The 14,704-nt window shown below is 40.8% G+C and overlaps 1 protein-coding gene across 6 annotated transcripts in view; it reads left to right on the top strand.

The window, feature by feature from the left end:
* LOC148644284 (DNA topoisomerase I, mitochondrial) overlaps window positions 1–14,704 on the top strand; it is a 69,593-nt gene that overhangs the window by 47,726 nt on the left and 7,163 nt on the right. For 5 of the 6 annotated variants that reach the window (XM_088614427.1, XM_088614423.1, XM_088614422.1 and 2 more), the window contains exons 15-16: window positions 1,433–1,618; window positions 5,335–5,403. In XM_088614427.1, the coding sequence (XP_088470553.1) occupies window positions 1,433–1,618; window positions 5,335–5,403 (255 nt within the window). The remainder of the gene's footprint in view (window positions 1–1,432; window positions 1,619–5,334; window positions 5,404–14,704) is intronic. The other variant, XM_088614426.1, reaches the window with a different exon arrangement.

Here is a 14,704-nt window from a genome sequence, read left to right on the forward strand (position 1 = left end):
AACAGTTCTTGCAATCAGTAGTTTCCTGCATTTAAATGCAAATAATTTTCCTAGTCCATGCTAGTCAGTCTATTCCTGACAGCATTATTAGCACTATTACCTTTTTTACCCTGGACAGATGAATTTTTCCACCTACACTTTAGATATAAACCTAAGATCAGTACTACTTCAAGGGTAACAATATCTATAAATGCATCTTCGGCTTTTCCCTCAATTATGGAAATACTTTTGCTGTTATTGATAACACGAATGATGATCTGAAAGATGTCTGTATTCGAGGCAACATAATATCAAGCTTGTTGTAAAAAGCAAGTTTTAATAAACCCTAAGAATTTCAAATATGAACCACTATTCACACACACCAGCCAAAATCTGACTTGTCCTGGAGACGGTGTGCATGTGTGAGAAACCACCCCCCTTGGCCCTCTTATTTTCTGTCCACAGGGGGTAAATTGCTGTGCACAGACAGAAGCAGCTTCAGGAAGAAGGGCTAAATCACCCTGTTTTATCAAGACCATTTAACACCAGCCTCACAGCTCATTCAATGCATGTGGCACTAATAAGTGGCTGCTGGAGATACAAAGGGTTGGGCTGTCACCCATGAAACCCACTTGACCCACTAGGGCAATGGAGTTGCTTTTACAGGTGCCTATGGGAATTCCCAGCTGTGTTACAGCTCCATGTGTTTAACTTCCAAGCTAAACAACTGCCTCGGACACCTTTCACCGGGTCCTTGTCTACTGCTTGAAAGGCAGGTGACTAGATTGCAAGAGACATTCGCAAGGCCAGAAACAAGCCCCTGCAAAAACAGGAAGTGACAGTATCAGGCAGCTGTAGCACACTGAGGTGGGTTAATCTTCACGGGTCGGGTATGTTCAGCCAGAAAGAATTCGTTTCCACTTTGAGGGAATGTGCAACAGCGGTACTCGGTGTGAGGAAAGAAAAGGCTTTAAAAACCTACCGTCTGAATAGATAGAAGCAAGAAGCCCTCTGACATGCTTGGCACCACACCCGAGTTCATTATCTGTGTTGAGTCTGCTTTGGGCTTCCCCTGCCAGTGCAAGTTTTTGATCTGGTCTTAACCTGCAATCCTGTATTTAAAGCATGTAAACATGTTATCATGAGGAAGTAATTATGAACTGAACCTTTGTTTCAACACATTTAAAAGCAATTTAGATGGTAAAATTCATTGTCAGTGGTGATGAGTAAGGGTGTGTGGGAGGAAGGGAGGATGCTGAGCAGTGATACAGAGAACGTCAACATCCCTTACAATCCAGTGGCTTTTGCTGTAGTAACTTCCTGCATTATGCATTTGTAGAGCAATCATTTCAACCATCGAGGGTGTGCAAAGACGTTCTGGCGTGGAATAGGCTAGGAATATCTCAGGAGTCGGCTGTATTTGGGATAAACTTGTGGCCCCCGTGTTTTGCAGCTGGCCCTGAGAGCGGGCAATGAGAAGGAAGAGGGGGAGACCGCAGACACAGTGGGCTGCTGCTCCTTGCGGGTGGAACACATCAGTCTTCACCCAGAGCTGGATGGAGAGAAGTATGTGGTCGAGTTCGACTTCCTGGGTAAAGACTGCATCCGCTACTACAACAAAGTCCCTGTGGAGAAAGCGGTAAGACGAGGCTCTGCAGAAGTGGGTTTAAAACCGATTTGTAGACATAACCACGATAGTTGCAGCTCCTGAAATTCGGCGACGTGGGAGTCGTGTAAGAATAATTTTGAGGCCTGAGCTAACAAATGTTTCTTAAAACACAATTTCTATGAAAAATGTCATGAACATAAACACTTTTGATGATTGCTGTGACTTATTAGATACAGAGTATTTGTTAAAAGTCTGCCTTTAGGGTCAGATTTTTATTCCTTTCGTTATTATAGGTCTGCTTTCCTAACGGGTCGGTTTGTAGCACTAGCTCTGCTTCAGTCCAAATGAAGTAAAACTCCCATGTTTCTTGCATAGGAACAAAAACTAGAATCTTAGGTTTGTGTTGTGTTTAATCTGCAAATAGGGTTGTTTTGATGTCTTTGAGAATAAATCGCATGAACAGCTTTTATTCACAAGATGTTTCCAAACTCCAGAACAACAATAGGAGGGATTAAGGCCAGGTTAGCACAGGCGCAGGAACCCACATGGGAAAGCAGGCTTTGAATTGACTTAAATTGAAGAATATGAGAATACATTCACGTTCGGAGATGAAGCTAGGTGGGTGGCTGAGATCATGTCCTCCAGCGTATTTCCTTCTGCCCACTCAGTGCCACTGCAAATCAGTTCAATCAGTTTGAGGCTTAGAGGACCTGAGTGCTTGGTATTTGTGGACTTGAGCCGATTGTTTACTCAACACTCATACAGTTTGTGCTTTCTCCTGGTAAAAACGAGAGAGACTGTGAACCAGGACTGCCATTACTTTCTGTAAGAGCTGTCTGTGGTGCTGATTTCTGTCTGAATACTCCCTAAAATGTGTTGTTAATTTTAAAGGCTGTTCCCTTGTAATACAAATAATGCTGTGTAGCAGGCTGACTTAAGAAGGGGTTGCATTTTCAAGTGATAATTTTATTATTGTTGACTAGTGTAGAATGGGTGAAATTGGTGGTAATGGTTGAGTGTGCATGGCGCTAGTTGTGATAGAGGGTTTTAAGCATTGCTTTTTGTAAGACTTGAAGGGGGCAGGGGGGATAAAGCCTTTTGCACTTAGTTTGACTATGATTGAGCAGTGTTCGAGCCCGTGTCTGTGGACCTGCCCTAGGTCAGGGTAGGGTCTGTCACGCACAGGAGTACTAATAAAATACACAGACTATACAAAATGTCCTGTGATAGAGTGGCAGCTATCATTTCACGTGACAAGTAGGAAGTCTTTCAGGTAAAGAGGGTTAAGTGTAATTGTTTTACAGGCCTCTGTTTCGTCACTACAGATTTTACAATATAAATATAAGCCTTCACTTTCCCAAGTGAAACATTCTTTATGTGGTATTTATTTGATACAGGTTGGTGTAATTCTGCTTCAAGTAATGGTTAACAAAACAAGCTTATTTCGAAGAGAGGACATGGCTTGCTTGTGTGCTCTTTGCCCCCAGGACACCAGTATTCTCTTATTTAAATTAGATGATTTAAAAGCAGCACATTAAAATCATGCTAGATTTAGAGCAGTGTTTAAAGAACTAGAAAAACTGAATGTTTTTTTTTCTTTTTTCCAAAATTTGTGGGTCTTTTTTACTTTTTTTCCCCGAAGAAAAAATTCTTTATTATTACAAAAGTATGTTTGTTCTAAACTTGTCTGTCAAAGTCTCTAATTTAACTGACAAATGCAGATCTTTTGTGCAGCTATATTTTTTAATTGACACTTCATCCAAAACAACTACATTCGTAACACTGGGTGTTTTACTGGAGCAATCTGACTGATGTATTGTCATCAAGGAGACATCTGCAGTGCAAAGGTGTGCATGCAGCAGAGATTTGTGTTCCATTCTAATTTGGAGTTGCAAATCTAATCAGCTTGGCTCTCTGCTACAATGCCTGTGTCAGCAGGAGGAGAACAAAGACCACACTTTCTCCCCTCAGACATGCTGACATGCTGCAAGCTTTATAGCGTCTTAAAGAAGGCTTGTCACTGATGGGAAGGGAGACTGATGCATTTTTCAATGACATTTCATCAAGCTCACAGAGTGCTGCCAGGCCCTGTGAGGCCCAGGATAGCCTGGCCTGCCCCAGCACTGCCTGGTCAGATGTGCAGAGCAGCTCGGGAAATTCCAGTTTCAGTCAGATAATTACACAGCCCAGGGGTGAGCCACTGGCTAGGACAGGGTGGATTCTTTATCTTTTTGAGATAAAAGTCGTTTTAACTGTTGAATGCCTGTCTAGTTTCAAGTTCTTGAGGCATGTCTGAGCAGTTGTGCTTTTTGGTCTGTCAGTTCATCCGTAACCGTTAGCCAGAAAGGCTTGGAAGATTTGTGTGCTTACAGTATAAGACACTGAACCACAGAGCCTTTCTTGCATTGATTTATTCATTAAATGTCAGTTTAAACAGGAATGTTTTTTTCAGCCCCAAAACAATGATATGAGAAGCGTATACTGTATACTATATATGCTCTCTTTATATTTTGATTTATTTTTTTAACTATAACAATAAATCAATAAAAAAATATTCCTGTGCATTTTTATCATAAATATACAAACTCTTTATTTTATGTTATAAAAATACTGTATAGAATTTGCTAAAGTATACGAAACACAAACAACACCCAATCGTAACTATTTAACCTACCCCTATAGGGAACCATTGATATTCATGCATTCTAGACCAGTTTAAAGGTGTGTTGTATGTTATTGTTTTATTATTTTTGCATTTTACAGAGATTCCTTACATATGTGTCTCATTTTAGTGTATATTACTGTGCTGTAATTAGTTTTTGTAAATGCATGAAGTGTAGAGTCATTTAATTCTACTCTTTTATTCGGTGTCAAACCATGATGCTGTTGCTGTTCTGTACATGAGCTTTAACAGTGTTTTACATTGAAAATATTTTACAGGCAAATCATTGATACTTTTATTTTATTCTGTTGTGGTTATCTTTTATTCTGTTTTTAAGAATAAATCGAGCCTGTTTTACGGACTAGCTATGCTTCTTGGTCCGTTATTGAGAGGAAAGTCTGTTTTAAAATCTGTATTACCGATGTTACAGACAAAATTCCCCTTTTAGCAGATTTTAGCGCTCTGTTAAAGCTAAGTCTGTTAAACTGAAGGTTTACTGTAACTGATAAAAGGGCTGTTTTCAAAAGTATGGAGGCAAGACTGAAATTCATTATAATCCCCAGTCGACTCTGGGAATTGAGAATCACATTTGTTGGCTTTATCCTACCCTCCAATAACTTCCACCACATCCAAGTGAACACTCAGTAAATCTGCCTGACGACCATTTCAGCCGCATTTTACAGATGTAGGCACCTCTGCAGGAGCCAGATGAGCACTAAGTCTGAGTTTCCCTGGGGGATAATTCACTAACAGCTGCACTTGACATATCTGTTGTTTATTTCTATTTGGGTGCCACTGTGTATAACCTTTTATAAGGCCATCAGACTACAAAAAAAACAAATACTACCTTAATAAAACAAGAACTGTTTGGCATTTGTTGTTGTTATTTGCTGAGCAGGGGTCCTTTTCCAGAGCAGAGTATCTGCCCTTTACCTCTTTCAGGTGATGGTACACCCAGAATCTCAAGCACCGCATTGTAGTGGGACAGAACAAAAATAAAAAAATAAATCTCTGGGAAACCATTTTATTTAATATGATCAAGCACTGGAAAGTGTAAAATTTATCTTTCATTTTTATTTTCCAGGTCTTCAAAAACCTGAAACTTTTCATGGAGGACAAGCAGCCTGGTGATGATCTGTTTGACAGGCTGAATGTAAGTATATTAAGCCCATTTGTCCTGCAAAAACTTCCCTTTGAGCCTGGAGATAATGGTCTTTCTTCCCAAATAATCATTGCATCAGTGCAAATTAAATTCTCCAGCTGTACCAGCTAAGAAATCAACAAAAAATGTAAGAAACAGAACCCACAGAGACTAGATTACAGGAGTAATGTTGTTTTTGGGATGTGCGAGGATCAAAGCTGTATGTTTCAATCAGTGAAAACTGTTACGGATGTACAATATTCTCCACTTTGCAAAATAAATCCTTTCAAAATGTTGTCCAGGGTGAGAATTGAGATGCTGGAGGAAAATGTGCCTGGAGCACTTCTCATTGGAAGTGATAAGTTAGTCAGTGTTAAGTCAAAATTATCTTGAAGGGAGAAAGTGAAAATTTTACAATGTTACAGCCATAAATTACATAAAGGAAAGCCACTGGTAACATTGGTTTAACTTACAGTAAAGTTTAAGTTGTTCACAAGCAACAAATAATATTAGTGTGGGAGCCTCCATTGTACTACTGTATTTCTTGAATGGGGCTAACCCTCACGTGATACAAGTTCAGTTTTCGTCTGGCAAGCTGCTTCTTTGTGCTTTGCTTTGTCAACCCCCTTCCAGTATGCAGTTTCAGGTTTCTTTGGTGCTACCTTGTGTTTTGACCGTCTGGAATGTTTACCATTCCTCATATGTGAGCGTCTATCCATCGCCACCCATTCTGGTGTCAGAAATGATTCCCGGGAACGTGACATTTCTAAGTCCCTTGGGTACACTAATGAATCCGTCCAGTTTTGACAGCAGCTAAGCTGGCGTCACAGCTACAGTATGTGAGGATGATCATGATGTTAAAATGCCTCCAGAATCTATAGTCGTTGAAATTAAGTAGACTGTATTAGAAATAAACATTACAGGAAGAAAAGCTTTTGTGTATGCCAAGAATGTGTTAAGTTGCATCGTTCTCTTCCATTAAATACAGCGACTATTTTCTCATGCATGTGCACAAGGTGCTGATTTCCACAGCTGGTTCTACAGTTTCAGCTGTTTATAAGACGCTATCTCTGTGCCTCAGAAATTTTAAACCACATAGGACTGTGACTTGGCTCGTGCAGCTGAATGCCACTCCAAGGCTATAATTACTTCATTACTGTGGCAAAACAAGCAAGTAGCCCAACGACCCACTTGATTGCAGTAATTAAGGGATTGAACACTCCGGGTATCTGTTATAAAACAGGCCCCCAGAATGTCAGAGTTCCTCAACTGTCCCAAAGATGAACTTTGTATTTCCAAACAGAACTGTATACATCACTTTGGGATGCTGCATTTGTTCAGTGACGCAAAAATACTTAGATCAAAAGGATCAAGGGCAAAAGCCTCAGAAAATGGCAACAGCTCTGCTTGGACAGATTGTCGGATTAAAGCTGTTGTTGTTACACAACTCATCCACTTTATTCACCCTGTGGTCCATTAAATATTCTAGAAAACTTTCAGTCTGACATCTTCAGTGGTTTATGTGAAACCTTTGAAATGCCGGCAGGGTTCTGTGTAAATTAAAGGGTCTGCAGTCCAGATGTTTAATAATTAAAGCTTCAAATAAAAAAACATCTAAGAAACATCTTCAGGTTTAACGGAGACAGGTATCAAAATGGTTACTTTTTTAGCTGTCCCTGCTGTTCACACATTGTTAGAGGCATTCACTGATATTTAGGTCATTGGATTTTTATGGTGACTGGTTAAGACTTTCCTAACCCTGCTTAGTTCCAAATTATGTCCTTGACTAATGCCCACTGCTTATCACCCTGTACAGCATTAAAGAGTACGTTCCACAGCCTGTACTCAATGTGGTTCAGAGATTTTTTTTTTCTGGTACTTCATATAACCTGAGTCCTAAAGTTGAGGCATATAAAGATAAATATCCATGCTCATCTTGAGTCTTTTACAGTAATACAGCTTCAAAAAGTCATCCCTATTTATTTTTTAATTTTTGAAATGATGTTGCAAGAACAGCATTAGGATGAAATGAAGCAGGCAAAATCAAATCCACATCAGTGGTAACAAGCTGCATTGTCATATACATATACTGCAGCTCTGGGGGAGCTGATAGTATTTCCAGTCTCTTTACATATGTATATCTATATTCTGTGGCTAAAATATATCTTTAATATGTGTGGGTGTACGTAGAATGTGTCTGATACATTTCCGCATAGAGTTGATCTTTTTTTCTCTCCTTATCTCCGTTTTCTCTGATTATCACGTCGTGAGCAGCAAGTCTGTTTGCCTAGAGAGCCCACTATTTCATCCACCATTCTCTGATATCTCTCAGACTCAGATGCTGCTTGATATCGGCTCTCTTCAGCTGATCTCTGGAGCTTTCTTAGGGTCAATAAAGTGTTGCCCTATATCTTGTGAGATATGAAATGAGCAAAGGGAAAAAAACTCGTGTGGGATCCCGGTCCAGGGACAAACAGAAGAGCACTATTCCTGGCGAGCGGCCAGACCCTGGTACAGCGGAACGTCGGTCTGTCTTCAAAAGAGTCAGCCCCCTCCTCTCTCCTCACTCTCCCTCAGTCGGTTCTTTTTGTGGCCTGTAGACACCTGTCAGCTTAGTATGACAGCTACAGACAAGGCAGGAAAGTGATTCTAAAACTGTTTTCCAAACCCCCGGTTGTCAAGCTGAACTGCAGCAGAATGCACAGTCTGGGAGTCCCCGGGTTATCACGACACTGCTTTTTGGGCAAACGGCTCTTAGTGAATGAGTGGGGGCTGTTAACCCATAGAAAGGTATTGGAACATTATAGCATTATTGCAATAAAGGGGTTTACCTGCTCCGCCACTAGTCTTCCCCAGACAAGCCCTATCACTTGTAGTTAATTCCTCAGGAAAGATTCCCTTATGTTGCACTGGGTACAGTAGTTTTCCACCTTTGTCTCTGCTTTTTGTCATTTCTCTACTCAACTTGCACGTTTTCTAATGATTTATTTTTCTAAGCTTATTGGCACGTGCTGCCCATTCTATCTGTGTACATTTGTTAGTTTACCTGCTTTAGACAACAGGTCTATCCATAGAGCAAATTAACTTTTAATTTCACTTCACTGCTAAACTTCAGAAAGAGTACCGGGTGCCAACTCTCACCCGTATCTTTTCCATTACTCAGTGTCTGTTTTTCATACAGTAAGTGACCTGGTTTAAAAATCCACTGAACTTTTGCCATATTCAGTATTCTTTTAAAGAAAAAAAATCACAAAATGTTTCTCTTCACAGAGCTTTGCGGTCTTGGTGTGAGTACCTGAGTATTTTCCGAGAGTGGATACTATTCCCCAAACGGGGAAATTCTGTCGGAGCCAAGACAGGAGGTTAAAGATTGCGGGCACACCTCCGTGAACAGTTAATAAGAGGTTGAGCAAGCAAAGGTGTTATTAAAAAGGCAGCAGAGCACAGAAATAGCCAGATTTAACAAGTGCTTTTGCCCCAAACTGGAGTTTACACTATTTGCTGTGAAAATGAATTCTCTCTGGTTTCAGTTAAGCAGTAAGCAGAGCTAAGCTGCGTTCTAACCTCTTCGGGCAGCTGATTTTTCAATACTGGCACAAGCTGTGCTATATGGGGGCAACGTGAGGATGCAAATGGTGATGCTTTTTAACAGTTTCTGTGGCACAAATCTGCAACTAGAAACTTTGTGTTGCGCTGCGTTCGTGGTTTTGTAATAAATGCTGAAAAAGGAGCCAGGACTCCCACAGCACAGCTTTATCAATGTCCATACTTAATTAAACAGATGGCTTTCAAAGGCGCCTGTTCTGAGGAATTTGACCTCATTGCGTCCGTTCCATAACAGATTTCATATTACTCCTGTAAGCGCCAGTTAAGACCATCAATTCCGTTTTTAATGATCTCTGTCAATGCATTGTGAGGCCACTGATGCATCTCACACGAGCTTCTAAATTTTCTGTGTACTTCCTGAGAAATAAAACTAGAATAACCGCCTGATGGGCTTGAAGAGGTCAAAATCACATTATCTGACAACTCACAGGAAAATCAAAAACATCAGCTGCACCCTGATCAATCATCTTTACCTCCTCCTTGAAAACCTAAGATCTGAATGATGTGAACATTCTGCTGTTCTGCATTCTGCATTACTGCTGTTCCTACTTCACAGAGGTTTTTTTTTTTCCAACTGGGTTTTCAGAACCAAGGAGATCTTAAGGTTCTGTTTTCTGAATCATCGACATTTTCTGGAAATAAAAATATAGAGCTAATGTAGTCACGCTACTTGATTATATTACAAGTAATTTCAATACAAGCGATCTGTTTCTGGGTTCCTACTTTGGAGTAAGAGGTTTCTGAAGTAATTTCTGCGCAGTTGGTAAGGACTATTTGGCAGGATGTGCTCTTGCTGTTGCTATGCCAACCTGTTTGGTTTGCCTGAGAAGTCTGCAAGTTGAAACCCACATTTTGCAGCATGGGGTCTCCCACGTGGCTCAGTCAGTAAAGGTGTTCACCCCTGCACAGGCTCATCTCGGTGATCACAGGTCTGAGCCTGGCTCATGTCACTAGCCGACTGTGACTGGGATTCTCCGAACAATAGTGCACCATTGGCTGAGCGCCGCTGAGGGCATGGTGGGATGGGCCAGCTCTCCTGGCGACCCTGCAGTCTCCTGGGTGCTTGTAGGCATGCGGTGCTGCTGTGGGGCATGTGTCCCTCCACCAGTCAGCACCTGACCTCTGACAGGGACGTGTCAAAAGACACAAGCTTGAAGGCAGGCGGGTTGGAGTCAGCCTGCAATTCCTGACTCTCCACCGTGTGCTGTTATGGGGCTCAGAGCTGCGAGCCGAGATGTGAACAACACAGTTGATTTGCAAATCAAATGGGTGGAACAAAAAAGTAACTAAGGATTCCAAATGTAGAACGGAGATGCGAGTAAGCATTTGCCTGTTGCATGATGGCCCCCAATATGTACTGTATGAGCCGCCATTAGATCCAGATTTGTGTGCTTAGTACAATTAATTTCTAATTTAGAATGCAAACTCATGATCCTGTTTTTAATCGCGTCCCTAGACTCTTAAAGGGTGAAGTTAAACCTCATGTCATCTTGTCTCCTGTTAGGAAGAGAACAATCCCAAGCCTTCACCTGGGCTTCTGAGCATAAGTGATCAGTATGAGAAGCGGTGGCTTTGGTTATTTTTTATTTTCATGGAGATTAGAGTGTTTTGCAGCATCTAAAGATAGATATGAGGATCATAAGAGGATTGATTCCAAGCAAAATTATATTGATTTTGATTTTTTGGTCAGTGGAATGGAGTTGTCTGCCTGTGGTCTAAATGCATCTTTTATACTTCAGTTTCTATTAGAAGGAAATTAATAATTGCATCTTCTGACTGTGACAGATTCCACTGCAAAAACTGCTCTTGATAGAAACTTTCTTCCATTACTCAGCTGGTACTTTGAGATACTTATTGCAAAAAAAAAAAACAATTTAATCGGTTATTTAATCCCAACATTCTAAAAAAAATCTCTTTTCGATATTTGGTTTTCTTTCCGTAACAGCAGAAGACATGCAGTACATCAGTACCACAGCCCCATCTAGGGATAGTGAACTTGAACTGCAGCTTTTACGTATCTTTCATTTTATATGTAATAAAGTAAACATTCAGTGTCTTTCAGAGTATTATAAGGTGGGTTTACTTCATGGTATTTGTTTATATAAAATCCTCTACAATATATATGCACAGTATTAAATACATATATACAATTCTCAACAATAATGTCAAAATTATTTCTATTAATATTAAGATCAGAGCTCTTGTTTTCATTTACCTTTGTTGCTGTAGCAAAAGATTAAAGTTTCTTAAGTCTGTATATTCAGTGTGAAGAGCGTTCTCAGACCATCAGTAAGAATGGTACTACATCAGTGGCTGCAGAAAACGAAAATAACTTTGGAAAGGCTTTGTTCTCATTTTTGGCAACTGAAGAAATCCAGTTGCAGCGGGGAGCATCTCTGCCAGTTAGAGATCTTCTGAGATAACAGCGTGTTCCTTTCTTATCTTCTTTTATTAATGTTGCCTTACTGCTTGAGTGATATTGTATTGCTGCAGTCAGCAGTCTTTTCAAGAAACGCTTATACGACGAGCTTCTGTGTCAGCAGGAGGTCTAACCTGACTATAGCATTATAAAATGAATTATCACGTCTTTCCGCCCACTGCTCCTGAATGTGGAGTGTCATTCTGATTGTAAATGGGAAATGTAACCAGAAGTTACAGATTTACCTCTGGCTGTGTAATTTGCTTTAACTTTGATTAACATCAGACATGCCCTTTTAGGGCGTAAGGTTAAATGGCCTTTCATCTTTCATAACCTGTCATGTTCCTAGAGGGATCATCATCAGCCCAGAACTACAAATAAATGGATAAAATGAAAAATGTACAGTATTTAGGTTTTATTAGTTTGTTACAGTATCATCTGGAATTTAATGTAATTCATCTTACCCATAACATTAAGCACTTTTGTCATCAGATTTACAGTAACGCTTAAAATCTAACACAACCCGATTGATTGTTCCTACTCAGAGCATTTGGATATTTATATAAAATTTGGACTTTTTTAGTGATTTATTTTGCCTCAAGATACCACATTTGAAATAATTTTCAAGATTTATTTTCTCGCAAATGTTCTCAACTTCTCTATTCTAAACTTGATTTGACAAGACTTTTGTACCTGATATTCTTCTCATATACCCACACTATTTCCAAGGACAGGGGTATTGCTATCCCACACTTCTGTCCATCCAGGTTTTAAGTTCACTCATAGCAAAAGTGCTGAATTCAAATCCAGAAAGGAGGTAGAGTGCTCCCACCCCACAGTATAATGCATATGCAATACTTACCTCTTACCTCTCTTTAGGATACGACTAGGATAAGACTTACATCTTACCTCTCTTTAGGATACGACTAGGATAAGACTTACATCTTACCTCTCTTTAGGATAGCAGTGGTTTCTGATCATTGTGTTTCAGTACAACATTGAAGAACGTTTAATGATGTCTATAGTACAACAAATATTATTATACTGTGTCTCACATGAAGGTGTCAAGATAATCACAAGATGACAAAGCTGTGTGAAACACTCCCATTCCAAACTACTGACGGCTGCTGTCATTAATACTGCTACCATCCATCTGTTGTTTGCCCACATCCTCCAGTTCAAGATCACGTGGCAAGCAGTGGGCACATGGCAGGGTACCCCCTGGACAGGACGCCAGTCCATGGCAGGGCAGTCACAGACACAAACACATAGTCACATTAGGGCCAATTTTCCAGAAACCAATTACCCTGCTAGTATGTTTTTGGAGTGTGGGAGGAAACCGGAGCACCTGGAGGAAACCTACGTGACCACAGGGAGAATATACAAACCCCACACAGAGAGCACCTGAGGTCGAGAATCAAACCCAGGACCCAACCGTGGAATTGAACTATTGCTCTAACGCTGTCCCTTCCCATTCGGGAAACCTTACATGTTAACTCACAACAAATGTGGTAAATACGTTAACTACTGTGGCAGAACAATTGAGAATGCTGTAAATCATAATCTGTAACATTTAACTAAGAAGGGTTTCCAGGTAGTTCAGCCAGTAAAAACCCTCACACCGAGTGCAGGCTGAGCTGTGTGGCTCTGGTGTCATGAGCATGCTCTTCCCTCTTCGCTCTCTGTGTGGCTACAGGAGTCCCTGCTGTAAACCGAGAGCTAAAGAAACAATTTACCATTCCAACTGGGATGCACATGAGATAGAAAATAAAATACACATTTTCAGTGGACTGACTTGGACTTTACTAATGTTAACTTGACCTGAGTTTCATAGGCGTAGGGAAATAACAGCACTAGGCAGTTGATGCTGTATTCAAGTCAAGTTCAAGTTTGTGGTTATACTCATATACAGGTATATGGTATAACAAAATGCTATTTAGCTTGCTTTCAGATGATAAGTAGTACAAAAAAACAACAATACAATTGTATAATAAAAGAAAGACAGACAACAGGCAGTGTGCAAGATTAGAGGTAGATTTCAATGTGTGTTTGAGTCCAGCTGTCTTGCCTGCGGTGCACCCCTTGTATTCTGCTTTTTGCTGCAACTGTGCACTTAATTACTGGAGGCCGATTTCTTAATTACCTCTTTTAATTGTTTTCTGTGTATTCATGGTTTCTGAAGTAACCTGCTGTAAGCGTGTAGGTGCCAAGACTTTCATAAAAAAAAGTGTTTATTATATTCGCAGCTTGATTATTAAATTGTGGCTCCCCTAGAGCATTGACTGGATACCAATTATTACAGCACAGACTTAGGTAGGAATTATGCAGTGTCCAATGCTCACACAATGCCACAAGCAAACCTGACACCTTAAAATCATTTATGGAGGATGTTATAGAAATTTAACAACTTGGCGGTCTCTAACTTACTGTGATTTCCCAAGCGGTAGTGCACAATTATCAGAGCCCTGCTGGATATTGCTTTGGGATTAGTTGGTGAGGGCTCTCTTGGCTCTCTTCTGATGTTTCCACTGCATCTCTGGGCTTGCAGTGGCATCACTGAGAGCAGTACCACTCTGTCAGTAGATGCTGACTCTCTTGTTAGGTGCATCGAAGCTCATAGTGTGCTGTTAGATCTGTCAGTTGATCGCTGTACAGTACAGGAGTTGTTGCTGTGGCCTGAAATGCAAACACCTGGTGATTCCAAGCTGTGTGTGTGTAAAGTGAAAACTGCTTTTTCCCCGAGTACAGGTCACGGGGGAGCAGGAGCCCATCCCAGCCAGAAACGGGCATGAGACGGGACACCAGTCCATGATAGGGCACACACAGACATAGACACTCGCTCACACCAGGGCCAGTTTTCCCAGCACCTGTTGGAAACCCACGCAAACACGGGGAGAACATACAGTACAAACCCCAGACAGAGCGCACCCCAGGCCCAGAACTGGACCCAGGACCCACGCGCTGTGAGGCAGCAGTGCTAACCACTGTGTCACTGTGCCACCCATGAAAAATACACATTGTTCAATTAAAAATGAGTAAACAACGCGAAGAGCAATGGCAGACTTCATTTATTCCTTTAACAGTCCTACAGTGGAAGTGTCCATATTCTTGCAGTAAAAGTTGTTCAGTTCTAATTTGCCATGTTAGAACTGGGGATTAGTAGTGGCCATGTACACAATGCCAATTGCAGTTAATAACATTTTACATGGAAAATGTTCTCGGGGAAAAGTGTGAATTCAGAATCCCACATCACATCCTTTTCTGCCAAAAGAGAAGGGAGAACGTTCT

Source organism: Lepisosteus platostomus, chromosome 20, assembly GCF_059453375.1.
Source record: "Lepisosteus platostomus isolate fLepPlt1 chromosome 20, fLepPlt1.hap1, whole genome shotgun sequence".
In the NCBI taxonomy this organism is placed as follows: Eukaryota; Metazoa; Chordata; class Actinopteri; order Semionotiformes; family Lepisosteidae; genus Lepisosteus; species Lepisosteus platostomus.